Here is a 16,341-nt window from a genome sequence, read left to right as displayed (position 1 = left end):
AATCATCTGCCTCAACATCTGTACTATTGATTGAGTATTATATTATTTCAGCATGGACTGGTTGGACTGAAGAGTCTGTTTCCATGCTGTATGACTCTATGACTTGTTTGGGTGGGTGCAGCTCCAACAACACTCCAGAAGCTTGACACCTTCCAGGACAAAGCAACCTGTTTGATTAGCACCACTTCCACTAACATCCCCACTGACGCTCAGCAGCAGCAGTGTGTACCATCTACAAGTTGCACTACAGAAATTCACCAAAGATCCTCAGATAGCACCTTCCAAACCCATGCCCACTTCCATCTAGAAGAGAGGGGCAGCAGATACATGGGAACACCACCCCTTGCAAGTTCCCTTCCAAGCCACTCACCATCCTGACTTGGAAATATATCACTGTTCTTTTAATGTCATGGGTCAAAATCCTGGAATTCTCTCCCTAATGGCATGGTGCTGTACATAGAGCACGTGGATTTTAACAGTTCAAGGCAGCTGACCAGTATTATTCCCATATCCCATGATGTCATTAGTAACTATCTATGCATCCATCTCTGTCTTGAACTTATTGAATGACTGATCATCCACAGCCCTTTTGGGGAGAGAATTTCAAAGATGCACAGATTTTGGCTGAAGATGTTCCTCCTCATCTCAGTCCTAAATCCCTATCCTTAGATGGTGACTCCTGGTTCTGGACGTCCCAGTCATTGGAACATCCTTCCTACATCTACCCTGTCTAGGCTTGTATTGCAATGAAGACGAGACATCATGAGGTGATCTCTTTGGAGGTGTTTAAGATGGTTAAAGGATTTGATTGGGTCTACAAAGAAAACTTCCTGGAGGGAAGTGCAGAAAAGGGCTAGAAACTCCAAGCTGAGCTAGGTTTTTCAAGGATAATGTCTCTGAGCACTGCCTCACACAAAAAGGGGTGTGGAAATCTAAAACTCTACCACAAAACAATGATGAGACTGGGGAAGGGGGAAATGAAAAAAATCAATTGAAAATTTTGCATCTGAGATGGACAGATTTTCATTGGACAAAGTTACAAGGGGACATAGATCCAAAGTGGATAGAAGTCAAGATACAGCTACAATCTAACCGAGGGGCTCAATGACTACATCGCGTTTCCATGGACCTACACCAAACAGAAGTCCCAAATCCCCTAATATATAGGGAATGAATAATATGCTTATTCCAAATATCTCTGTCATCATTTTTTCATCAACCTGTTCAGAGATGTTATTGCACACCTCTGGAGCAGGTGGGACTTGAACCTAGGGCTACTGGCTCAGAGGTGGGGACACTACCACTGGGCCACAAGAGCCCCCAACTCTTTGTCAGCTCTTTGCAGACATGGAATCCAGCTGAAGAGAAAATTTTACCTTCATTAAAAGGAAACAGCAGGTGAAAGAGAAAGTGGCTGCAGATAACTCTGTATTTGAGATGTGTTGCGTTATTTTTCACCTTGATAGTGAAGCTGAGGATCTCGATTCCCATGCGGCCGACATCAGGAGCAGCCACTTCACGCACTAGCTGGGCAAACTGGTCCCGGTCCTGATAGATGGCTTCAACAGTCAGCGTCCCTATGGAACAGGAGTTGGGGGGGGGGGGCAGGGACCAAAACAGGTTAATTCACTAACAAATCAGAATATTTGCAAACAATTCACCTGGAGGCAGGAGGAAGAGAGGAAACTAAAGTTCAGTCTGCAACTTTGTCAGGGATTGAAGAAATATCAAAAAATGGATAAAATAATAAATTCTAACAACAGACTTAAAGCCATGACTAAATAAAAACAAACTGTTATATGCTTTTTGTAACATTTGAAGATGTATCACAACAGCCAAGGGTACAGCGAACGTACCACACTGCATTGATTTTCTGCCTCGACTTTATGCCAAAGTCCTGGAGTGGGGCTTGAACCTAGATAAGGAATGTGGGCAGTGCAGGACAGAAGCAGACCATTCCCTGCTCAGTTACTGCCAGTTGTATCATGTCATGAGACATCACCCAGACGTCTCTGCAATTCTCAGCAACCCAATGAGTAACCAGAGGAGAGTGCCAGCCATGGAGTCCTCTAGGCTCTCAGTGATAACAGAATATCCAGCTTTAAACTTGTTCTAGTGAAACAGACATGACATCCCTCAAGCCATCTCTCCACTCCAAATAACCATAAAAACCCATCTGCATAACGAGCACCAATTTGACAAATTATTCAGAACAAGGATGAAGTCTGTCCTAATCCTACTGTAACAGAGATAGGAATTAAATATTCTTTCAATTATCATGTGCTTTCTGATTTGCCCCACTAACCAAGATTGTCAACTAAATTAGCTTGGATATGGTTTCTGGAATGCAGAGACATGGGAAGTGCAAGTTTAAACCAGTCAAGCGATTAGTTAATGTATAAACACTTGAAAAACGAGGACTTGGCAGAAACTGAATTTGTTGGATTTAGAATTTGAATAAAGGTCAAAGGAAAAGCAAGACAAAGTAATTTCACAGTTGTGGCTTAGAAGGTTGCACACTTTCCCTAATCCAGAAGGTTATGGGTTCAAATCCCATTCATGACTTAGAGGACAAATTTCAGGCAGGCACATTTATTGCCCTGTTAAAGGAGTGCCACTTTGCTGGTGGTCTGGTCTCTCAGTTGAAGCATCACTGAGGCCATGCCTGCACGGGCAGGTCTTCAAAACATGGTTCAAGTTTGAAGAACAGCAAGTGCTCCCTGGTGCCTTTAAACCAATATTTATCCCTCATTCAAAAACAGCTTGTCTGTTCATTGTGGGATTCTGCTATGAGCAAATTGACTGCTGCAATTTATGCATTACAACAGTTCAAAAGACGTCACTGTTCTTAAAAGTATTTTGGAATGCGCTGAAATTGTGAAAAATACTTTATAACAATGGAAGAGATGATCAGAAAAATGAGAAATATGTTATCAAAGTTAGTATTTTTAATTCTGTTGAGGTGGAAACATATTTTAAAGTGAGGAATTAATGGTTGAGATGTTTCATTATTAATATCTGTTGGACATATGATCCACAGCTGACCTCTGAATTTAATTTAAAATCCATTCTTTCACTGCTTGCAACGAGGAGTTTTTTTTGTAAGTTTATTGACGTGAACCCTGACCCCACAAGGTTGATGTCTGTGGTATGCAAATCATTTATCCAGTGCTGAGAGAACTCTGCACTATTTCAGAAAATTGGCCAATACAACCCTGCAGGCAGAGACATTTTGCCCAAGGACTACTAGCATTTTGATAGATGAAGGGAGTGTCTTTTAGCTGGGACTTATCAGCCATGATCACATTGAATGGTGGTTCAATGTGATCATGTGAAATAGTTACAGAAGTAGCCCAAACAGCCTACGTCTGTAACTATTTCCACGTTTCTATGTAACTGCTCACCGCAAGGAAACTAACTCTGTGAGTGTAAAGGTAAAGATTCTGTAGTGCCAGAGGACCATAGGACTGCTCTCTCATCAGTAAGAGACATCTGGTGGTGGTTTAATCAGAGGGTCAACTCACCTCCGATGAGGTTGAGAATGTGGGACCTACATGCTGACCTCAGTCAGGAGGTGACAACTGAGCTAACCAACCCCCAAGGTGATGGGCATAGCAAAGCTGGAACAAAGCAAATTCATTGCAATATCTAGTGAAGGAGACAAGTGTGGACAAAAAAGTGTACTTTCACATGATCACTGGTTTCTCAAACCCTTGCGTAACCAAGATTGTAATGTAGGGAAATATGTCAGCCAATTTACACACTGAAACTCCCACAGTGAGAGATAATGAGCAGATAACGTTCTGTGGTATTGACTGAGGGATATATATTGCCCAGGTGGCTGGGGAAAGTCCCCTGTTCTTTTAAAAAAAACCACCATGGGATCTTTTACATTCACATGAGCAGGCAAATGGATTCTTAGCTTATGCCTGCATCTGAAAGTCAGTACCACCTCAGTACTGTGCCAGACCAAGCCTCACCTTTCATGTTTGAGCCCTGTACTGGAACTTGAACTCAGATCTTTGATATGCTGAGATGAGAGTGCTAGCAACTAAACCACAACTGACAGAAATTAGAGATTGAAATCGGAGATATAATGTGAAGTTAGATCAACTTTAAGGTGCACGTACATCCAAATATATGAAACATGGCTCCGACAGCCCTGGAATACAGTTGTTGGTACAACCCATTCACCTACAGCTGCATCCCCAAACCCCATTTCCCCAATTGAGGCATGGACTGGAGTAGTGGGAAGATGTGGTCAAACACAGGGAAGCATGTACTCAGTGTTACACTTTCGTAAAGTAAAGAATCTTTAAAAAACAAGTTGGGGAAGGAGCAGGGCCTGACTGTGAGAAGGAACGTGCATGCAGCCTTAGTCTCTATAGAGTGCTCTTTAAGAGGGAACAGTCTCTGTAAATAATGACACACCAGCCAATGCTTACTAATCACACTGACACCTATGCACAGTCTATAAACGATACGGGCTGCATTGCTTATGACATGGACAAATCCCCTTATTTTCAGGGTGGAGGTAGAGAGGAGCAGGCTTGTGACAAGAAAATTTAACAAACTCAGGTCCATCAATTACCCAGAATCGCTCGGAGGTGTCCTTCGAGGGTTTGTAACACCACACTCTTGGTCTCCTGTACACTTTTCCCCAGGAACTGTTCACACGCCACAGCTAACAGATCCTTATCAGTCATTACCTTCACCTGCATATAGATAGGGAACAGAATATCAGCTAACAGCACATGACATGCTGCTACATAACACTCTTAATACTTTAAGGCTATTAACAGAAGCAGGTATTAAAAGTTACAGAATTAAAATAAGACAACAGCTCTGTAATACTTTCTAGAGATTACTAAAAGCAGGTGTTAAAAGTTGAAGGATTTCATCAGGAATGCAAATTAGCACAGCAAGAAAAAAAGCAAAGCATATCCAATTTAAATAAAAATCACACTGATGCATAAAGCTACAAAACAGTATCACACCCTGTAACATTAACTTGGCAACAAGGAAATTGAAAGTAATTTATAAATAGATTACTCATTCTGACCACTTAATAGACTGAATATTCAGATTTGTCCATCACCTCACTGAATTTCCATTTGTGGGTGTTGCTAAATTAAGATGTTGCAGGGTGCTGAGGCAAAACACTTTTTCACAAACAATTGCTGATTATAACTTAACTGTAACTGTGACCATAACCGGCTCAGATGTAGATCTCAGCAGCACATGCATTTGTGCGAATCACACCAACACTCTGACTACTGCAAAGCAAGTCCAAAACGACTTAGCGTGGCATGCAACTTTATCAGTCAAGGTGTAACTGGCAAAATAACTTGGGGAAAAAAAAACAAGACATGGAGTTGACAACAAGGTGGGAGGGGAAGAGTCGCATGTGGAAGGGCCGGAGAAGTCCAAGGAATGATAGAATTACGAGCATGGGAGTGTGTGGGAAGTGCCCTATTTGTTCAGTACTGTTGTGGTGACAGAAACACAGATCATTTAATTTCAAAGAGTGACTTTCTAAGGAAAGGTAATGCCATACAGATATACCTTCTCAATAAGCCATGATCAAACAGCAATAAATTACTTTCAGATCAGAGTCGTAATCAGTTACAGGGAAGCTCAAGCCAGTAGTCTGATATTTCCCCCTCTAACTTCACGTCACTTTACTGTTACTGAACACGTGGGGTTAAATCAGTCACGATCCTTCTCCGGTCTGGAAGCTGACAGCATGAGGCTTTTATTTTCAGTCAGGTCCTACAATCAGAGGGTATGAGGTGCAACCAAAAGAGAAATGACTTTTACACCAAAACAGATTGCAGGTTGACCCAGAGGGACATCCATGAAGGATGAGCAGTCAGCCTGATGGTCACCAACCAAACCTGGCTGCTGCTGCCGCCGCCAATTCAAACCAGAGAAATCACAAAGCACAAAAGGGAAGCCATTTGGCCCATCTTATTCATGCTGACCCAAAGACACCCAGATGCCCTTTCTAATCCCATCTTCCTGCACACGGCCCATAGCCCTGCAGCTTACAGCACTGAAGGTGCAGAGCCCGGTACTTTTGAAAGAGTTTGGAGTCTCTGCCTCCACCAACTTAGGCAGTGAACCCCAGATAAAAATTTTTACTCTAATCCACTCTAATCTTTCTGTCACTTAGCTTGAAACGATGACCCCTGGTTTTTGAACATTCTGCCAAGGGAAACAGCTCCCTCCTGTCTGCTCTCTATCCCTCACGATTTTGTATATCTCAATCATGTTGCCCCTCAGCCTTCTCTGTTACAAGGAGAACAACACCCAGTCTCTCCCATCTCACCTCATAGTGAGAGCTCTCCAGCACTGGCAACATTTAAGTAAAATTTTCTTTGCATTCTCTCCACAACAATTATGTCTTCCTTCCTGTAACATGACCGGAACAGCACACAATAATCAGTTGGGACCTCATCAATGTCTTGTACAGTTTCATCATCATATCCTTACTTTTGTATTCTATACCTCTACCAATGACAGAGAACATTCCATATGCCTCTTAACAACCTTACCTATCTGCACTGCTACCTTCAGGGACCTGGGCACTCACATGGCAAGATCTCTCACTTCAGCTATTCATCTCAATACATTCCCATTTACTGTGTATTCCATTTTACTGTTTGACCCTCCTATGGTTTATACATTAGCTCACACTTATCAGTGTTAAACTCCATCTGCCTCTTTCATTCCCCTAACTTATTGAAATTATTTTGGAGCCTTACAGCTATCCTCTCCACAGCCAGGCTTTGTGTCGTCTACAAAGTTCGCAATTGTGCTACACACACACACCCATATTTAATAACCAATCTCCTGCTTCTATTGCTTATGCTCTTGACAACATCAGCACCCAGTCAACTTCAGCAACACACCTTCACCACTTGCAACCTCTCTCATTGCCTAACCATGGGACCTGATGCAATTGGCTTTTCTCACGAAGACTAGAGCTCACTCAATGGGAACTGCAATGGCTTTGTAACTGAGACAAGCAATCTCCTGGATAGTTAAGATTGCTCTCTCCCTTCAGACATCCACCCCCCTCTTCCCGGCTGTGCACAGCAGCATTTCCATCAATCTTTCTCCCTCACGCTCTCAGTACATCGTTGTGAGAAAGGTTTGCATGGATGTAGGTTTGCTCGCTGAGCTGGAAAATTCATTTCCAGGTTTTGTCACCCTACTAGGTAACACCTTCAGTAGGCCTCCGGGCGAAGCACTGCTGATAATCCCTGCTTTCTATTTATATGTTTGGGTTGGTGATATCATTTCCTTTTTTCTCTCTCTCTCTCAGGGGGTGGTGAGATGGGGTCTACTCAATGTGTTTGTTGATAGAGTTCCGGTTGGAATGTCATGCTTCTAGGAATTCTCATGTATGGCTGTTTGGCTTGTCCTAGGATGGATGTGTTGTCCCAGTCAAAGTAGTGCCCTTCCTTATCTGTATGTGAGGATACTAGTGAGAGGGGGGTCATGTTGTTTTGTGGCTAGTTGATGTTCATGTATCCTGGTGGTTAGTTTCCTGCCTGTTTGTCCAATGTCGTGTTTGTTACAGTCCTTGCACGGTATTTTGCAAATGACAGTAGTTTTGCTTCTTGTCTGTATAGGGCCTTTCAAATTCATTAGCTGCTGTTTTAGTGTGTTGGCGGGTTGTGGGCTATCATGATGCCAAGGGGTCTGGGTAGTCAGACTACTTAGTGCTTTGCCCAGAGGCCCACTAAAGATGTTACCTAGTAGGGTGACGAAACATCTGAAAATGAACCTTCCAGCTCAGCGAGCAAACCTACATCTGGATTAGTGGTGCTGGAAGAGCACAGCAGTTCAGGCAGCATCCGAGGACAGGCAAAACCTACATCCAGAACCACAACCCGAGTTACAAATCTTCTCAAAACTCGTAAAGGTTTGCATTTCTAAGACAACTTCAGAAAACTTCCAAAGCTCTTCACTGACAGTAAATATCAGGTACAGCCACAGTGTAAAGCAGCGGTCAAACTAGATAACAAGCTCGCACAAGATGACTTTTTCTGCATATTTCCTTAATCAACCTGATCAGAAACGATCAAGGTTGGTCTTGAACCCTGGTCTCCTAGCTTAGAAGTAGGGACACTCCCACTGTATCACAAGAACCCATTGATTACTTGCTTCTGTGATTTGGAGTGAGAATCAAGTATTGGCCACAATACCTGCTTTCGCTCGGGATAGAATCCTTTACATTTTCCCGAGAGCACATGGAGACTCAGGTTAACATTTCAAATCTTTGTCATCTTTTATTCACTATTTTTATCCCCAGTCCAGTCCCACTGCTGTTTGAGGAATTTTTCCTAGGCTTCACTGTTGCTGCCAATTAGAAAACTGCTTTCATAAGATGTAAACTTCAGCTCAGCCAAAATTCCACTGTCCTTTTCCTAATGCTGAAGTTTGCTGACTTACACTGGCTCCCTACCTGGCAATGCCTCCATATAACAACAGCTATCTTCATTTCTAATCTTACCCTCACCGCCCTCTACTGCTGTAACCTCCTCTAGCATGACAGCAAATGACCCTGATATGCTACTCCAGGTCAAGTACTGTGCAGCCCTTCCTTTGACAGTAGTAATCTTTGTGCCCATTGAAGACACTATATAAATGTAAGCTGTTGATCTATAATTGCTTGGTTAAAGGTAAAGTGAAGCTGCAGATAAAGATTTATTGGAGGAACAACTAGCTTGACCACTGTTTACTTTGCGTTCTGTAATTTTCTTATTGTGAAGAATTTCAAGTGTAAATAGGTTACTGGACAAATTATAGTTATTTAACTATTGGCACCGAATCATTTCTGGCCTGAAATGTGATTACACGCTTGCCTTGGTCCAAGCAGCATTCCACAGTGCCAGAAAATGATTAGAAATCCACAGAAAGATTTAGCAGGTGGGGGGAGACAAAATTGGATTAATTCTAAGATGCAATTCATTTCCAGGAAATCATTTCAATTGGTGTTAATCAGGAGATGCACTATAGCATTAATGGTACATCATGAAGCCATCGAGAAAATATATTAAAAATAAAAGTTGTTTTGCTACAAACGTGTATCAAATTGAAAAAATATGGAATCTGATTTGTACAGAAATCAACTCTAAGTAAAAACTTATGTATCTCAAACATCTGCAAAACAGCACTATTTACTAGATCTCAAATTCAAATGACTGTCTGCAAGTTAATGTCTCAGAATGAATACTCTGCTCTGGAGCAGGGACTCCAGGCAGCAGTAGAGCCCAGAGCAGGGACTCCTGGTGGTGGGAGGCCCAGGAACTAGACTCCTGGCAATGTTGGCGAGATGGTGGCAGCAGCAGAGCCAGGGTCTGCTGGGGCTTTGGCACCAATGATGTTCCTGAGCAGAACTCAAGGACCGGAATACCTTGCAGAAGCCCTGAAGCTGTACGTGAGACCCCAATTTGAACAGAAGTTGAGCTTATTTTTATCCTTATTGTACCTCAAAATAGCATCGAATAATGGCCAAAGGGTCTGTTTCAGTGGTGTATGACTCATATTTACCACCGTGTGTGTGTTGAAGTTCTTCCTAACAGCTCTCCTGAATGGTCTGGCCCTAATTCTCAGGCTATGCCCCATAGAACACGTGCAAGGTGACTGCAGCCAGTGATGGCTCTACACAACCTTAATGTGTCACAAGCATTTAGCCAAGGCTGACGAGCAAGGGTTGGGAAGCTATTGCCATTTCACATTGGAACCCAACTCCGTCCACACATACAGTGCCAACATCAGTTACTGGGAGGAGTTGGGGGGGGTGCTCTGTTCATGTCCAGCTGCAATATTGATCAGAGTGGAATTGCCAACTGCTGGCCCAGCTAAATTCAACTAACAGTGATGTTGGACTTCAGACTCCCCCACATGGTGTGTATATTCAGAAGCAGGCAGGGAGGAGCCAAAAGCAAACATCTAAAACAGTCTTCAAAGCGTGATCATATCTCAAGTACTAAAATATACAGATCACACCTATGACACATTGTATTGAGTCTTACAGACCAATCTGGGAGCATTAAACTAAATAAGCAAGCTAAATTTCGAGTTCATCCACTTATATTCAAGTATTTTTAAGGTCAGGAGGGGCAAGGAGAAATAGCAAGGGAAAAAAATAAATCTGTGAAAGATGCAATGAATTAGGAAGTAGAAGCTTTGTGCTGGCGGGGCTTTTGAAAAATGCCATTTTTAAAAATACTATTGTCAGTGCTCCCTTCACCACTGATTTTTCTTCCCTCTCATAGCCCAAACCTTGCACCTGTTTCCATCTTCAAACACTTTAACAGGGCAAACACAGATTAGGGTTTCCACAGTCAATGCTCTGGAGCTGGTTCACAGCTGCATTTTGGCCAGATATTTATGAACAAAGATCATTTGGGACGGAACGGTGGCTCAGTGGTTAGCACTGCTACCTCATAGCACCAGAGACCCGGGTTCGATTCTAGCCTCAGGCGACTGTGTGGATATCGCACATTCTCCCTGTGTCTGTGTGGGTTTCCTCCGGGTGCTCCGGTTTCCTCCCACAGTCCAAAGATGTGCAGGTCGGTGAATTGGCCATGCTAAATTACCCATAGTGTAGGGTGCATTAGTCAGTGGTAAATATAGGGAAGGGGAATGGGTTTGGATGGGTTACACTTTGGAGGGACTTGTTAGGCCGAAGGGCCTGTTTCCATACTGTAGGGAACCTAATTTAATCAATCAATCAAGCGCTGATGGCAACAGTTTATAATCATCCATAAACTTCTCAATTTTGAAGATGCAAACTGATCACACAGTATTTGCTTTAATGTAAAGGATGTCTATTACATACTCCAAAATGGAAGAATGATACACACTGGAATGCCACAGATGGCATCTTCAAAGCAGTCTACAATTTAATGAATAGCAGCCTTTCACTCAGTGCCAGCCCTTTCACAGCAGTAGCATAACCTGACAAACTGTTCTGTGATGTACATGCAGAGGTGAAATATTAGCACAAAGCATTTTCATAAATTCAGGGTGGGTGGGATGGGAAAACAAGTGGGTGGTGGGGGAAGAAAAAGATTTCAGAAGTGGTCAGCAGCGCATAATAGAAGCTGTGAAATTCAAGTCAAAAGGTGTTGTCCAGATTCAATTCACACTGAATAATAAAATGCTAATCATTCCTAATTTAAAAAATGAGGATGACTAAAATTTAACTCTGCAACACCTGAGCGAGTTTAAAAATATGCAATCTATTTTCTACCTTCTCGTTCCACCTACACATTAATCTTCTTTTGACAGCCTGTGATTTTGTGGGTTGAGCTCTATAAGGAAACACTCTTGTAATAAGGAAGCAGAGAAATGGAATCTTAGAAAATATAGCACACCGGAGATACTCTTCTCTAAAAAATTGGTTAAATATTTGCTAGTGTACACATTGAGAATTCAGGCCATTTGACCACAGTGATCATCCAATTCTGTCCTTGACTGACACGTCACATTTGAGAGATTGACAGAGGCTGCAGGTCTAAAGACTTTGGGATGCTCATTCCTACCCAGTCTCTCCAGTCTCACAAGTCAAGGCCAATAGCAGCCAGCAAATTTGCACCTATAAACAGAAGCAGCAGCTTTTCATGGGACAATGGCTGTTTCCATGCACAGGATGCCTCGGGAACAGAACTTGGGTTCCCTTTAAGCACACATAAGCAAGGAAAGAACCATAACGTGTCTTTTTACTTAATGATAATGTGCAGAACTCATTGAAATTTACAATCAGAAGCTCATTTGAGCAATTGAAGAGGCAAATACATAGGTGGGATGTAGTGAAGAAGCAAAAACTGATGCCTGTAGGCCTTTTGGAGGGAGGTGCTGGTTGCTCTTCCCCTCTATAAAACAGGGATCAGGTGCGAGAGGAAGAGATGAGGACACCTGTACTGACTGAACCTAATGTCTCAAAGATGAGCACATTTAAATTCAACCTAATTCCAAAAACAGGAAATCCGAACAGTCAAGATTTGAACAACTTCAACTCCAAATAAAAGACCCTCCCCCTCCCTCCCTCCCATCAAAAGACAGGCTATAAACAGTTTCTGGTCATCAGAAATATTATCCCTCAACAATCCACTACATGGCCAATTTGCACTCGGGTATGGTTGACGATCGCTGGTTAAGTCACTGACAGAGCCACAAATCATTTCAGGCTGAATAAAGTTTTCACTGGATTTGGTCACTGTGCAGTTTAGCATATGTTACATTTAAAATTTATGCATTAGTTCCAGATCCATGCAAGTACATAGTGAGATAATTCTGTGACCTTTACTCACAATTTAATGCTCATACATTCATCTTAAAACAGCACAATCTCCAGGTACCACTGACATCTGCAGAGTTTCCACTTCAGCTCTATGCTGCAGTTTCCATTTAATAATAATCCTGAGGGACCCTGCAATCAGCCAGTGAAAGGGCCAATACAGTGGTGTGGAAGGAGCCGGATGAGTGCACTCCAGCAAGACAACTCTATTAGCAGCCTGTCTCTTTTATCCATTTACTCTAGCTCCCTGAAATGGATGTACACTGAAAAGAATTCTCAGGGCAAGTGCTTATGTCACTCAGATCTCTCAATCTGAAATCCCTGTCCTAACAAGGCAACTGGCACCAATGCTTTAACTATTGAAACTTCTTGACTCTCTTCATGTCTTGGAAGTAGCACTGGATTCCTCTCCATCACTCCTCTGGTAAAACAGGGCCCTCTGACTAAATGACAGCTCTTGGAGGAAGCCACTGCTCACTATTCTGAATTGGCTTCCTCTAGAAACAAAGTCAGCAATGGGATTGGTTAGTAACAAGTCTCTCACAATTCAATTGGAGTCAGAGATGTACACAGCATGGAAACAGACCCTTCGGTCCAACCCACCCATGCCAACCAGATATCCCAACCCAATTTAGTCCCACCTGCCAGCACCCGGCCCATATCCCTCCAAACCCTTCCTATTCATATACCCATCCAAATACCTCTTAAATGTTGCAATTGTACCAGCCTCCACCACATCCTCTGGCAGCTCATTCCATACACGTACCACCCTCTGCGTGAAAAAGTTGCCCCTTAGGTCTCTTTTATATCTTTCCCCTCTCACCCTAAACCTATGCCCTCTAGTTCTGCACTCCCCAAACCTAGGGAAAAGACTTTGTCCATTTACCCTATCCATGCCCCTTATGATTTTGTAAACCTCGATAAGGTCACCCCTCAGCCTCCGACAGTCCAGGGAAAATAGCCCCAGCCTGTTCAGCTCTCCCTATAGCTCAAATTCTCCAACCCTGGCAACATCCTTGTAAATCTTTTCTGAACCCTTTCAAGTTTCACAACATCTTTCCGATAGGAAGGAGACCAGAATTGCACGCAATATTCCAACAATGGCCTAATCAATGTCCTGTACAGCCGCAACATGACCTCCCAACTCCTATACTCAATACTCTGACCAATAAAGGAAAGCATACCAAATGCCTTCTTCACTATCCTATCTACCTGCGACTCCACTTTCAAGGAGCTATGAACCTGCACTCCAAGGTCTCCTTGTTCAGCAACACTCCCAAGGACTTTACCATTAAGTGTAGAAGTCCTGCTAAGATTTGCTTTCCCAAAATGCAGCACCTCACATTTATTTGAATTAAACTCCATCTGCCACTTCTCAGCCCACTGGCCCATCTGGTCCAGATCCTGTTCTAATCTGAGGAAACCCTCTTCGCTGTTCACTACACCTCCAATTTTGGTGTCATCTGCAAACTTACTAACTGTACCTCTTATGCTCGCATCCAAATCATTTAGCTTTAAAAGCATAGCGATGGGTCAAGAAATAGTGTGTTGCAATGGTGTCAGTTTACATCATTAACAAAATGCGTTAATGCAATGAGCACGTTTGCTAGACAAATGGCAGGGGACAAAACAGGAGATCTGGGACGGGCTAATCCCTGGGAAGGTGGGGTTATCTTTAGTGGTGCACAGGATTGAATAGTGCTACAAAGGAATCGAGGCACCAGTGAAAAATCCCATTTAGCAGCTATCAACCAAGATACTCATTTTCTTCTTTTGTAAAGGAATAGGATTGGTATTTGAAGGTGGAAAATTCCGCAGAGCTCTAGGGAAATAGCAGGGCTCACAGGAGTAGCTTGATTGATTTCCCACTGAACTGTAAAACCTCTATGAATTTTAAGGTGAATGCCATGAACATGAGAGACTTGATTTGTGGTAAACAACTGATCATCATATTCAGCTGATGCTGCTCTCACAGATGGCATACAGCTCCGTCTTTAGCATTTATAGTGAGGACTTGTGAAAAGCCACGTTGCTGTAGCAAATGAAGAGAGTATTGAAGGGAGAGAGTGTGGCCATGACAATGTCCTGGAGTCAAATAAAAGAATAGGCGACTTTGGCTCAGGTGTTAGTGCAAGGAACTGTCCTTCAAATGAACAGAATCCCAGAGAGGGTTTTTTGTTGTTCCACAGGTGCAGAAACGTAGCTGTTCATTGATGTGGGGGGATCAACAGGAAGTGGTGCTGCGCACAAAGCAGAGATTGTCTGGAAAGAACCAAACAGAAATGTGGCTTGATGGGGAAAATTATTTGGCCTTGCTGCAAAAGACACAACACTAGGTTATAATCCAACAGGTTTATTTGGAAGCACTAGTTGTGTGATTTTTTAACTTTGCCCACCCCAGTCCAACAGCAGAACCTCCACATCATTGCTGCCAGTCTCTTTCACCATGACTGTTTCACAGTATTGAAAACAGTAGCTTGCCATGTTTGTGAATGTTTTCTATTGTGGTACAATACATTTTCCAAGATAAAATACAAAAGATCCAGTTCTTTAGTGCACTTTTTTAGACTTGAATATTCTTAGGGAACAGCAAAGGACATAGAAACCACAGGTCATCCTCCCATCACCTGCAGTTCCCACCTTTCTAACACTGCCCAAAGCTGCACTTACATCAGCTCAACTGGCAGCTAACTTTAACAAGGAGAATAAATTGCAGATCTCCCTGGCCCGGAAACATAGATGCAATTTACATCAGAGCATCAGGATTTCTGGCTCACAGTCCATTGGAGAATGTTGGCTGACAAGCCACTTGAAGCCACTGAACCTTCTTTCCAGCTACCAACACATACCCCCAGGCACATCATGCTGTTGGTGCACAGGCCATTCCAACAGTGCAGAAAGGTGAAACTATATTCTCGGTGGGAAAACAACCTGTTCAAAATAAAAGTCTACTTATTCTTCACTGGGTGCACACAAATCTTGCAAATCATGCCACCTACACTAATTCGTGAGATCTTTATGCAAATTGTGCTGAAGAGAGAGACACAGGCACCTTAATTGTCAGTTGATTTGAAACCCAATTTTTTTGTGTTTTCCAAATCATCAAATCACAAGAAATTAAAAACGAGTAGGCATGATAAAGAAAAACATCTTGAACATCTAACATTCATCTTGAGATGGTTTAATTTCTCCCTCCTCCTCTCAAAGTATAAGAGCCTGGGCGAGGCACCTGGACCCAGCAATGATCCCCATGTGTGAACCTAGCCAAGGAGCACAAGGCCATGGAGATGGAGTAGGCCACTCAGCCCGTACAGCCTGACTCAGGTTGACTGAACACTTCAATATCTGTGATAACAGCAAAGAACAGTAAAACCAGAACATGCCCTTCAGTCCACCAAGACTGCACACGACACAAGATGTCTATCTAAACTAAAAACCTTTTGCCTCTATCCCAACATTCCCTACCTCTTCATACACGTGTAGGTTTGCTCGCTGAGCTGTAGGTTTGATATCCAGACGTTTCATTACCTGGCTAGGTATCATCATCAGTGGCAACCTCCAAGTGAAGCGAAGCTGTTGTCTCCTGCTTTCTATTTATATCTTTCTCTTGGATGGGGTTCCTGGGGTTTGTGGTGATGTCATTTCCTGTCGTTTTCTGAGGGGTTGATAGATGGATCTAGATCTGTGTGTTTGTTTTCTCGCGTTGTGATTGGAATGCCAGGCCTCTAGGAATTCTCTGGCATGTCTTTGCTTAGCCTGTCCTAGGATAGATGTGTTGTCCCAGTCGAAATGGTGGGTTTTTTTTTCCCATCCCTGTGTAGGGCTACGAGGGAGAGAGGGTCACGCCTTTTTGTGGCTAAGCTGGTGTTCGCGTATCCTGGTGGCTAACTTTCTTCCTGTTTGTCCTACGTAGCAAAGAGAGAGAGACACAGGCAGTCCTTGAATGGAACTTTGTAGATGACGTTGGTTTTGTCCATGGGTTGTACTGGGTCTTTTAAGTTTGTTAGTTTTTGTTTGAGTGT

The 16,341-nt window shown here is 42.9% G+C and overlaps 1 protein-coding gene across 5 annotated transcripts in view; it reads right to left on the bottom strand.

Annotated features, from left to right (window-relative positions):
• Positions 1-16,341, bottom strand: part of LOC122563866 (flotillin-2-like) — a 92,857-nt gene that overhangs the window by 24,141 nt on the left and 52,375 nt on the right. For all 5 annotated transcript variants that reach the window (XM_043718065.1, XM_043718064.1, XM_043718063.1 and 2 more), the window contains 2 exons: positions 4,592-4,715; positions 1,459-1,577 (listed from right to left, as the gene is read on the bottom strand). In XM_043718065.1, the coding sequence (XP_043574000.1) occupies positions 1,459-1,577; positions 4,592-4,715 (243 nt within the window). The remainder of the gene's footprint in view (positions 1-1,458; positions 1,578-4,591; positions 4,716-16,341) is intronic.

This window comes from Chiloscyllium plagiosum, chromosome 28 (genome assembly GCF_004010195.1).
Source record: "Chiloscyllium plagiosum isolate BGI_BamShark_2017 chromosome 28, ASM401019v2, whole genome shotgun sequence".
Classification (NCBI taxonomy): Eukaryota; Metazoa; Chordata; class Chondrichthyes; order Orectolobiformes; family Hemiscylliidae; genus Chiloscyllium; species Chiloscyllium plagiosum.
Note: the sequence above shows the minus strand (reverse complement) of the source record. Positions and strands in the feature narration are given on the sequence as shown.